The sequence below is a fragment of the Oratosquilla oratoria genome, chromosome 36 (assembly GCF_046742065.1).
Source record: "Oratosquilla oratoria isolate Oo_2021 chromosome 36, ASM4674206v1, whole genome shotgun sequence".
NCBI classification, from domain to species: domain Eukaryota; kingdom Metazoa; phylum Arthropoda; class Malacostraca; order Stomatopoda; family Squillidae; genus Oratosquilla; species Oratosquilla oratoria.
Window position 1 is genome coordinate 34,187,558 of NC_134812.1, and position 14,695 is coordinate 34,202,252.

Sequence of the window (14,695 nt, forward strand, 5' to 3'; positions counted from 1 at the left end):
AACCATAAGTGGTACAAAGATCAATACTATTAGTGACCTTTGATCAACTATAATTACCATCCTACCTAACTGAAGGCTACCAAAGATAGCAGAAATACTATACCTCTATGCTGCTAATTCAACTGTCAATGCTTTGGACATGCCACACGTTTCCACCTAGGTGAATGTGAACACTGCTGAACCCCATGCTCAAATCCAGCTGAATACATAACTGCACCTAGGATCACCCTACATGATCCTCAAACTGCACAGTATACAAATTTGAAAAGGAAGTCCTCAATCTCATAGACTTGGAACACATCAATTTCAGAGAAGCTAGAAGAAAAGTACAATCCAGGATTATCAAACCAGTAAGTACTATAATATGTCAGACCAAACCCCTACCAATAGTTTCATTCAGTCATGCCAAAAAAGACCGCCCATATGATACAAGAACCCCCACATCCCCCTCACCAATGTCACTAGAACCCATAATCCAACCCCTCACCCTCAACCCACCTGAAGTACAAAAACATCCTACTCCCTCCAGTCCACTAAAACCCTTACCTAGAAACCCATTCATCATCTCCCCTCGTCCAACACCTACAATCCTTCCATCCCAGGAAAAGTGTAAGAACTTCATAAACACCTCACTCCTTCCAATCCACAACCCTATTCACTCCTTACTCTCATCCACTCAAAACCTGTAAGCCCTCCTCTCCAATGAAAGATCCAACTTTTCAGGAGAAATAATAGAAGACTTAATGGAGTATGTAAACCACACCACACCAGTAGACTACTAACCCAAAAATGTCAACAAACCCAAAATCTCACCCCATCCACAATAGCCACTGGAGCACTTTCAGTCTCAACACTGAAAGTATATGGACAGTATACCATTGCCAAATACATACTAAAACAAAATTCTATGGAAATCTAAATATCCTCATGCTCAACCAGACTCAACAAGAATAAGCACCTACAACACAAATACAAATACAATGCTTACAGGACCACAATGGAAATAAGCTTACATGCTTTTTTGTGTTATCCTCGGCATTTGTAATTATTATTTCGAACTATGTGTTCTTTTCATTACCTGCATCTCTTGTATATTGATTCAATACAAAACAAAATTCCTCAAAGTCAAGGATCACCTTGACATGAGAAGCACCCAAACATTTGCTGCAGTCACCACACCCATTGGACTACATAGCAGAACACCCCCACATACCAAGAAACATCAAAACAACACCCAAGTACCAATATCATACACATATACTCTCTTTTCATCTTCCACAACCATCAGACATTAGCTTCCAGAAACATCTCCATAATCATATCGCTCACTGCTCCATCAACAAACTGAAAGACAATACATTGTTGCATGCCAGACCCCCTGATATACATCCCACTGAAAAGACAGAGTCCACCTGGCCAGACTAGTGCAGGCACCATCCAGCCCTTCTAAGCTACCAGAAGAGGCTGGATGACTGCATCAGTCACAACTGCCCAGGATGCAACACTTCACCCCATACTATACAACACATTATGGAAGATTACATTGTACACAATCATACACACAAACACTGAACACAATATACATTCTATAAAGGATTTGTGGGAAAACCTTGTTCCAGACATGGCATTCCTCAGGGAGATGGGACTGCTTGGTCAGACAGTCTAGGGAACAACAACAACAACCAGAATAAATGAGTATACAGTATATCAAGTTCTAATTCATGGCCAACTAAAATCCCCTCCTCCTCAAAACAATATTGAAGCAAACCAAAGAATTCCTAACTGCTGCAACCAACAGCTCTTACACCAGTTCCAAAGGGAGCACAATCCAAAAGAACCACCAAATTACATCAGACAAAAAAATAATGCACTTCATTATACAGTGGAACTACGAAGCCTCACCCTAAACTGGAAAAAATATGTATCCTTCTCCAGCAATAAACACCTGACTGCATGTTTACAAGAAACATAGATGGCACATACATACTTGAGAGCTCTACCATATACCTATCCACCATCATTTCCAGACACATCATACTCCTTTCTAAACCATTGTAGCCTATATTTTCCTACATTGCTACCCCCCACCTGTCATCAGAAAACATTACTTTGGATACTTTCAAACCTTCTTACCCAACATTCCCCTCTATTATCTACTAGGATGTTTCAGTGGAAGACTCTATGAGGAGACCACCACAGCCCCATGAATTAAACTAATATCTTCCCTAATAAAAAAAATCAAGCAATCAATCTGTTATCCCAGGTGTCTCTTGCAGGTGACCCCTGGCTCCCAGGTAAATGACAACAGCCACTGAACCACCCCATAAGTCACTCAAGGAAGAAATATTGTGTTCTTTCTGGAAATAGCTAATGTGGGGCAGTATAAGAAGAGGTGTTCAGTATTCACCTCGGATCTGCTGCAGCCTCTGTTCGAGACAGCCAGACACCACCCTACGGCAGTGAGCTCAGAGCTCATTATTTGCCGATCTCTGGGTAGGTCTGAGACCACTCACACACCACACACCGGGACAGCAAGGTCACAACTCCTTGACTAATATCCCGTACCTACTCACTGCTAGGTGAACAGGGGCTACACGTGATAGGAGACAAACCCAACTTATCTCCGCCCGGCCGGGGAATCGAACCCTGGTTCTCCGGCTTGTGAGGCCAGTGCCTTACCAATCCGCCACCGAGCCGTGTCCTCATTGCAGTGATTGCATCTGGGGTAGTCTGATTTATGCCCAAGCCAATTCTATGCTGGCACTGTATTAGTGAAGGATGGTGACCTGAATGCAAGCATGTTCTTGCTTCTTTTGGAAGGGAATTTTCTGTAGGGTTGATGTCTGGAGGGAATCTGGTGAAGTAGGGAGTTTGGTAGTTTGTCTTGAAGAGCTTGTTTTATGTTTTGACTGAGTGCATTTTTGTGTGGGTGCACTTTGTAATATGGGTGGTACATTATTTTATATGTTGAGTAGTATACTGCTGGTGTTTTTTTCATTCTGTTGGTTGTGCCTGTGTGATGTAATGAGATGGGCGAGTAGGGTAGAGGGCTGTGTACCTATCATTTTCATATATCTTGTGGGGAAGATTTTAGATTCATTGTGCAGGTGTTCTATTGGTGTGGTTTTGGTGCATCCTGTTATAATTCTCAATGTCATACTTTGTAAGGTGTTTATTGTAGTTTTCCTGATTTACTGAGAATCAGTGATGGATATCTGCAAGATAGGCAACAAAGCTGCCCATTTTCAAAACCTGATACTCCCCTCACCTCTATCAGGTGGTGCTGCACTGAGTGGCTGACATCGTCTCCAGACTGGGTCCAATGTCTAACAACTTTATCAGTATTTCTTATACATTTTCATACATAGTGAGCTAAAAAAGGACAACTAGCAACTGCTTCTCTTCCTTTCTCAACAGACTTGTTCTCTTACTCAATGCTTTTTTCACACCATCCATCCACCTCATACTTAATTGTCTCCTCAAGTTCCCACACTCCACCCCTGCCTTCCACACTTCTTTTGCTTATCTTTCTTAATTCATTCTTTCCATTTGTCCAATCCATCCCAATACTCTTTCATCAACCCTATCTGCCATCTCCTTTTCCATCCCAGCTCTTCTCATTTCTCACTCTCCAACCTTGTCACTCCTATCATAGAAATACAGGGTGGGGCACGGAACCTTCCTGATTTGAAATGTGTCTGTTTATGACAACACTAATTGTGGTAAAGTGGGGAGGGGCTAGCTGGGAGGTTTGTGTTCACACCCGAGTCAGTTGGAAATATGCAGTGGTCGAGGGAGGAGCGCACTTTTGCTGTCAAGGCGTATATCTCTAACGGCTGTTCTGTCATCACAGTGCAGCGTGCCTTCAGACATCACTTTGGAATTCCTCCTCGAGGCCGTGTTCCTGATCACAAATCAATTTCATTGTGGGTGGAAGCCTTCAGAGAAACGGGGAATGTTTCCAGAAGAAGAAGAGGACCAACAAAGACCGTTAGAACACCTGAGAATGTGGAACGGGTCCGCCAGTCTATGCTGCGGTCCCCCAGGCGTTCCGCTCGGAAACATTCAGCTGCTCTTGGCATGTCAACACGTTCTCTTCGTCGAATTCTCCACGATGAACTCCATCTTCACCCATACAAAATGGTTTTGGTCCAACAACTGACGGAACGTGATTATGTAACCCGGCAAACATCATGTGAGCAGCTGCTTGACACCTTACCCAACGGTGCACTTGTGTTCTTCTCAGATGAGGCACATTTTCACCTTAGTGGCTGTGTGAACAAGCAGAATATGAGATACTGGTGTGAAACAAATCCCAGAGAACTTCATGAGAGGCCTCTTCATTCGGATCGTGTCACGGTATGGTGTGCAGTGTCAAGAGTAGGAATCATTGGCCCTTACTTTTTCCAAGAAAACGGTGTTGCCGTAACAGTGACTTCAGAACGCTATGTGACAATGCTCAGGGAGTTTTTTATGCCTGCTCTCATTAATATGGACCTGGACAATGACGTGTGGTTCCAGCAAGATGGGGCCACAGCCCACACTGCACACATTTCAATGGGATTCCTGAGAGAAGCTTTTCCCGACCGACTGATTTCCCTGAGAGGAGACTTAAACTGGCCTGCACGCTCACCTGATTTAGCCCCCTGTGATTATTTCCTGTGGGGATATCTCAAATCCCTGGTTTATAATGACCGTCCACAGATCCTGGAAGACCTACAGAACGCCATCCGAACTGAAATAGTCGAGATACCGCTCAACATGCTGGAGAGAGTAGACCAAAGCTTCTGAAATCGTCTGAATCAGTGTATTGACAATGGAGGTGGACATTTAAAAGATATTGTCTTTAAAACAGCGTAAAAGTAAATCTCCCATGTTGTGTGAAAGGCATAAAAGAAGAATAAAGAATTGTGAAGTGTGAACAGGTTTTTATTTCATTCTCAAATCGGGAAGTTTCCGCGCCCCACCCTGTATATCTATATACCATAGGCTTTTTCTCCCTCACAAGGGAGGGAGCTTAGTCAAAAGGCATGTACCCACTCAAATCCACTCAGCCTTTCTTCCCTCTCAACTTAGCTCTTCATAGACAATGGGTCATCCCTGTATCCTGCCCACTGCCCTGGGGCAGAAGCAATGCAGCAAGACAGTACATCCACAGCAAGGCCACTTCACTTAATTGGTGAACCCCCTTCTCCGTCCTCCTCATGCAGAAAAAGGAAAGATGGGAGAAATCCCTTTGGGCTGTGTCAAAATATCATTCACATGTAACCACTCCCAATTCCTCCCCCATCCCCTGCCCTCTCCCATCCTTGCATTATTATACCATCTATACACAGCCATTCTCTACTCACTCCTATCTACCTTCTCATACAGAATCAATCTATTGCCCATGGTCTCTTAGAGAACACCCATGGCCTCCTATTCATACAGAATAGAATATTTGCCTTGCACATGACACATTTCCTAGGGAAAATTAAACATGAGATAGAACATATCTGATATGAAAATTCAGAATGAGTCAATAAAACATTATCAAGCAAGTGTTATCATTCAACAACTTCAACATTTATTCTGAATAATCTGAAACTAGACACAATGGGAAAACATTCCATGTGACGTCATTTAGTGAAACAAAATTCTAGAAACTAAAATAATTTAACAGCTGACAGTGGGTGACTTAAGGAGTTATGTAACATATAAACAAAAGAAAAAATCCTCACACCTGCCATAAAGAATGGCAGCTTAACTGTAGTTTCCATTAGAATACATAGTCACGGTAATTTACCAAACCAATAGGTGCTGCTATTCTCAATGAACAGTGCATACTGTAGTCATCATGATGTAAAAAAAATATCTACAGAATTTGTACATCACAATCTAGCCAGTCTAACAATTTTCCTAGCCTGTACAATATTTTAAATACTATGTACAAAATTATACCTTCTAAATATATTATAGGTATATCTGAACAAATTTCAAAAACACACTCCTTGGCAAGACTTATACATGTACATACATACCAAACATACTCCAGAAACTAATTCTGACCTAAGAGCTATTAGTCCAAATTAATTTCTGTAAAAAGTAAACTTTAATAAAGTACACTCATACAGTATTCAATTTCAACAGCCACATATAATTTAGGTTTTTTCAGTTCCTTGAAACAATTTGTACTTACATAGCACTCTAGTCTTCTGACATCATATGCCCAAAATACTTACATCACATGACATTCTCTTCTACTACCCTGCATCCCTACAATACAGACAATAATACAACATATCTTCATTAAGGAAACCAGTGACCACAGCTAGCTTCTTAAGGGCTTTAGAAACCCAGTAAGATGGACCAAGAGGAGACTATGCATGTATGTATTCTATTCTTTTCACTAAGTTTTTTGCTTCTTTACAACATGCTCTTCCTCTTCTTCCTGTTCTTCTTCTTCACTGTTAGCTTTTCCTTGATCCTGGAAGATGACACTAGGCTGTGTTTTCGAATAAGCTGGGGTAACCCAGTAAGGATTTTCAGCAGCATCTTTAGCAAACTTTAGTAGAGCCTCTCTTGGATCTTCTTCATCATTGAGTTTGTTACGAATACCCATGTTACGAATTATGTACGAGGACAGTGTTGAACCTCCTGCTGCTACTCTCCCACCAGAACCTGCTCCAGTGATAGGGAGATCTGGTCGCTGTGATCTAACTGGATCTTTGCGATCTCTTTCCTCCAGTTTGCGTGTTGACTTGTGTCTATCTTCCCTAAACATTGGCAGTGCATGTGGTGTGATAATTTGTTGAGATACTACTACCTCTGTCTGCTTTGCTCTCTTCCTCCTTTTAGCTGCAACAAGTACAGCACCATTGTGCGACAGTTGTGGGTCATACAGAAGTCGAACATTTCCATCTCCACATCCAACCATAAGCTGATTAAGTCGTGGGTGCCACACAACACGTACTACATGACTAGGACCCACTTCCATCTCATGTACAATTTCCCAAGTATTACGGTCATACATATAAAGCTTACCAGTCGTCTCTCCCCGATTAAGAGAAGTTCCTGTGATTACAAGTTGATCATTTGGGCTAAATAAACAATCTGTCATGGAGAAGCGATTAAAGAGTTCATTAGCAACATGCACTGCACTTTTCGAGTTCCGCACATCCCACAACTTTAAAGTGTCATCCCCTCCCCTGGTGGCAAACAATTTATTATCATATGAAAAAGTAATGCTTGATGTCTCAGAACCACGATCATGAGCTCTGAAACTGAGAGCAACATTGACATAATTTTTACGATGATCCCACATCTGGACTGATCCATCATCACATGCACAAGCTATAAGTAAACCATCACGATTATAAGTACATGCCGTAGGGATTGTTTTAAGTCCATTTTTAGCTCTTGGCTTGATCACATGTCTCTGCTGGTGAGGACTTTCAATGTGCCACAGTCTACAAGTGCCATCTCGTCCAGTTGTCATGAACTCCTCTTTGTCCTTTGTGTGCCAAGAACCATTTGTCAGTCCAGCAATGTGCCCTTTAGTCTTTGCCATATCATGTAAATACATGTCACCCTTTACACATTCAAAAAGTTCAATGCCATCACGGTCATATACTTTAGCTTGCTGTGACCCAGCAATGACAAGAACTTTATCTCCTGTTATGCTGTATTCAATATTATTGATTGGATAACCATCAGCAGGCTTGAAAGACCTGAAAGCCTGTTTAGAAGCATCCATGCCCTGAAAATCCCAATACTTTACTTCATAATCAACACCCCCGGTAACTAAACGAGCCCCAGCTGGATCTACAGATAGAGCAGAGACTGTTCTGTTCCCATGGTCTAATTCTAGCTCATGTGTGATTGGTAACTTGTATGTTTCTTCCTCATCATCTTCCTCATCTTCCTCCTCTTTTTCATCTTCCTTACTTCTCACCATCCCAGGGGGTAGAGGTGGGCCAACAAATTCATCCTCATCTTCATCTGCAGAAGCATGCTCATTATCTAAGCTTTGCGGAAGAGGTGGACCAATGAATTCTTCTGAACTGTCTTCGCCCTCATCATCCTCATTAACTTGTTCCTTATCCTCAACTTTTGTCATTATCTCTTCTGAAAAAAGAAGAATTAGTAAGCCCATAATTATATACAAAGTTAATACCCATACAACAGTACACATCTAAGAAGGTCCTCTTCCCTTAATAAAAAGGGGTGGCTGAATCAAAGCATACACCCCTCCTTCACCCAACTCAACATCCATCCAAGATCAATTTCTCGTCCCTTCTATCTCAGCTCCTTGTGGATGATGGGTCATCCTGACCCTGACCCACTGTTTGTGTCAGAGGCAATGCAGCATGACATAGCACATTCTCAACAGGGCCTCCAGTTTCACTGACTGGAAATCCAGTCCTACAGAAGCTGATAACAGTCAATGGACCCATACTCTAATCTCCCTGGAAAGATATATTACTACTTTCTCTACTATATTATTGTGGGAATGTTTCTATGTTACCACCTTATAGTAGTAGGAGAGGATCAGTCGCTGGCTATTAGCTCTCGTTACGTGAAAAGGTGAAGGAGATACATTCTTAGTTGATGGAGAGATGTCTAGAGTCCAGTCTGCAGATCAATATAACCCTATTTTTCCTATATATTCATCTTCATACAATTGATCACTTTACAACTAGTTTTCAAAACACAGTCTTATAATGAAGTATATCTATATCTTTTATGCTCCATTCACAAGTACCAATGATGGGTACCTTTATGTGGTAGCCATAAGAGATGGAAAAATGAGAATCACTTTACTGCTGCCCATCTTCAAAATCTATTAACATCCTCATCTCCATCTGGAAGTACAGCCCCAAGGAGCTGATACTCAGTCTCTCGACCAGGTCCAAGATTTCTATAAACTCTGTGTCTCCTCCACCATTTCACACAAGCAGATCTGGCAACTGGCAACTGGTCCCCTCCTACTATTAGAAGCTAGGGCAGTACAAACAGTCCCACACTAATACAACACAGGTAGTCCAAAGTTTCTTCCTACAGAGATCTATGGAAGGATCCAAAGACTGATGGCAGCCACAGTAGGAGTGCATGTTTCCAATCAATGAAACTTGTGGAAACAATTATTATCCTCGAGATGTTTACCTTGTTTGGCTTTCTTCTTTTCAGCTGCATACCTGCGACTATCTGCAACCATCTTTTCAAGATCAAACTCTTTGGCTTTTTTTCCAAATCCTTCAAAACCCATGATGCTGGACACATTTTCTGAAACACAATTTTACAATTAATATCATAATGACTCAATTTTTAGGGTTCTGGTTGGAATTCTCCTCCCAGACCCTCTTATGCTTTGACTTTACATAGGATAAACATAGAGATAGCAGGATCCCTAGTCCCATTACTCTGTCCCATTTTGTTGCCTATTATGATCTACATGGGAATCACGGTGACAAAATTCTCCCCACCCCACAACCACAGGATATGATGTGGAGTCACATAAGTGGTAAAGGACAGTTTCAAGTGCTGGATACAAAGGCAATGTTGAAATAGAAAGCAGCAGGATTGGATGTCATCTCCATTCCAGTGGAGAAAAGGTGAGTCCATTAATGTCCTGTTCAAATTCTTCTTATTTAAACATACATGCCTGGGCTGAAGGCTTAAATGTTACCTCATTTGACCCCTTTGATGCATCTAGAGATTCTGTTCTTGCTGAAGCCACATTAATTCACCTGTAGGGTGAACCTCTGGTTAAAAGACTTGGACATCTTATAGGGTTAAACAGAGGATAAGGCAAAGTTTTATGTATTTTACCTAGTTGTATTTACCTAGTTGTATTTTGCGGGAAGGGGAGCTATGCTCGTGATGTCCCGCCTTTGTATCTCGCAGTGTCTAGTTTGTTTTTAAACTCATGAATGGTTTTTGCGCATACTATTTCATTGTCCAGTTTGTTCCAAGTGTCCAAAACTCTATGAGGAAAACTATTTTTCTTCAGTTCTCTTCTATAGCTATGTTTTTTTATTTTCTTTCCATGTCCTCTTGTGTTTCTTTTGTCCCAGTTAAGTAAGTTCTCTCTATCGAGTACCTCTGTGCCTCTCATGATTCTGTAGATGGTCAATAGGTCACCTCTCTCTCTTCTTTGCTCCAGTGTCGGTAACTCCAGTTTAGCCAATCTCTCCTCGTATGATAGGTTTGCAAGTGCAGGTGCCATTTTTGTAGCTGCTCTTTGGATTCTTTCTATTTTCTTGATATTCTTTTTGGTACTGGGGGACCACAATGTCGCCGCATACTCTAATCTAGGCCTTATCAATGTAACCAATATTTTTTTTATCATGCCTTCGTCCAAGTATGTAAACGCCACTTTTATTGATCTTAGCAAGTTGTAAGTCTCCCCAACAATTTTGTTAATCTGTATATCATAGGACAAGTCATTCGTGATAATTACTCCCAAATCTTTTTCGGATCCTACTTTCTTTACTTCTTTGGTTCCAATTGTATATTTTCCTGATATTCTGTTTTTGCTTTTTCCAAACTCCATTATGCTACACTTCTTAGTATTAAAGTCCACTTCCCATTTCTGACTCCAGTTCCATACCCTATTTAGGTCTTCTTGCAGTGCTTCACAGTCCTCATCAGTTTCTATTTTCCTTAGCAGTTTGGCGTCATCAGCGAAGAAGCTCATGTAGCAGTTCACGTCCTCGTCCATGTGTATGTGTGTGTGTGTATATATCTATGAAGAATAGAGACAAGAAAAAGAAAATGAAGATAGGAAATGAGCACTGAAAAAGTAAATTACTAGGGGTGATCAGAAAGTAATGACAGTCGGACTCGTAGCTGAGAGACTATAAGTGTTGGGGGTGCGGGGAGCAAGGGGCAGCAAGTGTTGCTTGTTGTTACATGTTTGAGCTTGTCGCTGTTTGTCTAGCTTACATTTTATCGTTGCACTGTGCGATTGCGTCATTGTTGGTTTGCCTCTCTAACCGGAAACATGGATTTTTCGAAAGAAGGCTGCAGATTCTACACCTTCACAAGGTGGAATCTCGGGAAAAAAGCAACGGAGATCAGAGAGGAATTGTTGCAAGTTTTTCCCGCGTCTACTCCATCACTGGAAACTGTTTCCCGCTGGATTCGAACTTTCGCAGCCGGAAAATTGCAGCTAGAAGATGATCATCGTCCTGGCCGCCCTCGGACATCCGTGACCGAAGCAACGACGGTCCGTGCGCAGGCCATCATTGACGAAGATCCAACTGTTACTCTTCGATTCTTATCCTTGGAGCTCGGTGTCAGTTATGGGAGCGCACATGACATCGTGCATGAACACTTAGGGCTGAGGAAGAAGTGTGCTCGATGGATACCTCATTTGCTTACGGAAGAGCAGAAGAGCGAACGGGTGCGGATTTGTCGTCTATGGCTGGCTGAATTCGAGCCAAATGGTCCGAAACGGTTCTCAGATGTAGCTACCGGAGATGAGTGTTGGATTTCTTTCTTCACCACCAGAGACAAGCAGTCTAACATGGTGTGGTTGAGTGATGAAGAACCTCGACCTCAGATTCTGAAGGAAGGATTTCGCAGCAGGAAGCGCCTTTTCACCATCTTCTTCAATTCACAAGGACCAATGTGTGTGGATGTAATGCCTCAACAGTGTACTATCACAGCCCAGTACTACACTGATCACATCCTTCCTCGAGTCCTGGAATATCAGGCCAAGACTGCACCAACCCGTCGCCGATCGCGCCTTTTGCTGCACCATGACAATGCTGCCCCCCCCACAAAGCTCGCCTCACTGTGCAGTTCCTGGAGCAGCAGGGGATCACACTTCTCCCCCACCCACCCTACTCGCCTGACCTTGCTCCCTGTGATTTTTGGTTGTTTCCAAAGATCAAGGGTGCGATCGCAGGGAAGCTGTTTCATCGCATCCAAGATCTGGCGCGAGCAGTCAATTCAGAGCTACGAGGTATATCGGCTTCTGAGTACCGTGAGTGCTTCATGAAGTGGCGAAAGAGGATGGAACGTTGCATAGAGGCAGGAGGGGAGTACTTTGAAGGAATGTAGGCCACTATTTGGATTTACCTCTGTACCGTGAAAATATATGGTATCACTGTCATTACTTTTTGATCACCCCTCGTACATAATGAAGTAACAAAAGTCTATACTTATGGTTGAAAATATCCACATATGCAGCACATCTTAACCTACCTTTGGGTTTGCTCTTTGGGTCAGGACTGATTTCTAATTTACTGAAAGACCCAAATCCACCAACAGTCTGTTCATTTGATGTTTCGTTCTTTTCATTTTGAATCTTGTTGCTTTCCTCATCCTTCTTCATTAGTGAAAACCCAATCTTGCCAAATGATATTTTACCCTTGTTCATCATCCTAGAAAAAAAGAGAAGAGCATTCAACTAACAGAAAATATTTTGGTCAATATTGGTGGGTCTAGTGGATACCCCCCCCTCCCCTTGTCTAGTTAACATGTACACAACTGCACCCACCCTCAGCTTGATAATATGCACTTCACTGGGAAGTTGGGAAGTCCATTGGGATGGGGGTAAAGTCCTTCTGATTAAGCAATATATACCCCAATGGGAAGACAATGTTAGATTCTGTAAAATCTAATTTAGTTTCACCCAGACCTGGATAGAGTAAATCAGGTCTCATTATTTATCTATTAGATTAACTATACTTATTCTTCCCCATCCAAAACAATACCCCAATAATGTTCCCTAAATTGTTAGATAAGGGAAGGAGGGAAATGCAAATAAAGTGATTTGCAAAACAATGGAACATGATTTGTATGATTCCTGTGAATCAAGAAAAATCAATGGAAAAAAGCCTACAATACAAATACAAACTTATTATCATCTAACCTAATAATGACACAGACATGTTAGTGATACTGATATCTATAGTTTATATTTATCTTTTGCCACTGCTTGTGGGATCTCAATTGTAGAACACCCCCCCCCTTGCATATGCTGATTGGTGGGGCTCCAGGGTGCTCTGTGCTGTCACTTAAGTCATCATTTTTTTTTTTTTTTTTTTTTTTTTAATCTAACCTGATGGTCTGGGAGCATTAATGGTTGGGTCAGGTCAGGTTAGATAATAATAATCATTATAATAAAAATAAAATAGTTACAATGACTCAAGCATCAGCATGTGCCTGAGTGACAGTGCAGAATAATGGGAGGAGGGGGACTCTACAATCTGAAATAAGTCCCTTCCTGGGCTTTTATGAGTAATCCCTTGAATATTATTATATTACTACCTGTGGCTAAATCAATATATCATTTGTTAATAATTATAGTGTCATTTGTATTGACTGTTGACTTGAAATGATTGTAAAGTTACTGTATACTGAAAAACAAAATCTAAAATAATCTAAATGGTGCAGGGGGACTACGAGTCTTGACTGTCCCTGGTAAGCTTCGTTTTGGCCTACATTTCAACCAGAGAACTGCATTGAAGAGCCTTCAATATGTCGGTAGTCCTCATACTGCTGCCAAATTCTTGCAATACAAATATTACCGACCTCCTTCGAAATTTCTTAACATTACCTTTATCCTTTTTCCTGCCGCTAGCAATTACAAGGTCTAGTGTGGAGTCAATGGACATGCCCATACGTCCACTATTATTATTTATACCTCCTTTAAAATACCTGGCACATGTTCCAAACATGAAATTCAGTATCATCGACAGTAATACACCATCATTTACCTTACTATATTTTTGTTTTATTGCCACTAGCCCCACGAGCACTAACGCACAGCACTCCGATTGTTTGCAAACATTCACATGTAAACATTGAGACAAAAGCGTTCAGAGGTGTACGCGGATAAGTAATGCACTGCGAAAATATGAGTTAAAGTGAGAAATAAATATATATCAGAAGGTTTGTAGCTGCAACCTAAGCCGCCACCTTTGTCCTGTACACACGGAATGTTTGGCATGTAAAAGGAAACACACTGCTAAGAATAGGAAAGTTACGGAAAGTTATGCGATTCTTAAACCCGCGACTCATGATAAGATATGAGATCATTCTTTCTATTTCGGCTCCAGTGCAAATTAAAGGATATAAATAAAATTGGAATATAGGGAAGTGAATAAATATACCGAAACAATATCCTTATAAAGAAAATCTAGTTACGTCTTAGTGGTGAATTAACTCAACTTTTTCATGTATTAGATTATATACAAACAGAGATATGTCCGTGCGTCCCGTCTTCGTGGTTTCGGCTTTCGTAAGACAGCAACATATTCATTATGATGTCTAAATGGACAATTTTGTCATCCATGCTGTTTCACAAATCAATGCATACAATACGCAGGATGATAACTATGTGGAGAATATTATGACTTCCGACAAAATTTTCCATCCCTTTTAATACGTAATATTGATGGTGTAAGTTTAGTCGGTCCCGCTTCAGTATGTGGCCTACCTTTTTTAAACTGGTTTAGTATGTGGCCTACCCTATTGGAATGTGTCCTACCTCAGGAAATGTTTAAAACATACAACAATACTTTTTTTCATTTAAACCTAACCTAACCTGATCATCACACTTCTCACATAAATGTTGTTCTTGTAGGACACCCTTTTCTCGTAAAAATGACGTTGCACTTCCATCATTGGTAGCAATTGTCAAATAAAATTCTCAGAGCGACATCTTTGAATGGGTAAGGAAGGGAAAAGAAATATGAAATAT

General features: G+C 41.3%; 1 protein-coding gene across 5 annotated transcripts; it reads right to left on the reverse strand.

Moving 5' to 3' along the window:
* Positions 1 to 5,543: 5,543 nt before the first annotated feature.
* Positions 5,544 to 14,186, reverse strand: LOC143018953 (WD repeat-containing protein 70-like). Of its 5 annotated transcripts, none has more exons than XM_076174580.1 (4): positions 14,164 to 14,186; positions 12,193 to 12,371; positions 9,145 to 9,264; positions 5,544 to 8,103 (listed from the first exon to the last, which is right to left on the reverse strand). In XM_076174580.1, the coding sequence occupies exons 1-4, from the start codon at positions 14,169 to 14,171 to the stop codon at positions 6,389 to 6,391; spliced, it is 2,022 nt and encodes a 673-aa protein (XP_076030695.1). In that variant the 5' UTR covers positions 14,172 to 14,186; the 3' UTR covers positions 5,544 to 6,388. The 5 variants fall into 5 exon arrangements, with proteins under 5 accessions (XP_076030695.1, XP_076030694.1, XP_076030696.1 ...); XM_076174579.1 differs by having other exon boundaries at positions 5,544 to 8,106; XM_076174581.1 differs by lacking the exon at positions 14,164 to 14,186 and adding an exon at positions 13,710 to 13,961 and having other exon boundaries at positions 5,544 to 8,106.
* Between the last annotated feature and the right edge of the window lie 509 nt (positions 14,187 to 14,695).

Bases quoted from the DNA above. Each gene is read 5' to 3' on its own strand.
- LOC143018953 (XM_076174579.1), bottom strand. The intron at 9,265-12,192 runs GTAGGTTAAGAT...ATTGTGTTTCAG, and splicing joins CCCAAAGAGCAAACCCAAAG to AAAATGTGTCCAGCATCATG. The intron at 8,107-9,144 runs GTAAACATCTCG...TTCTTTTTTCAG, and splicing joins AAAGAAGAAAGCCAAACAAG to AAGAGATAATGACAAAAGTT.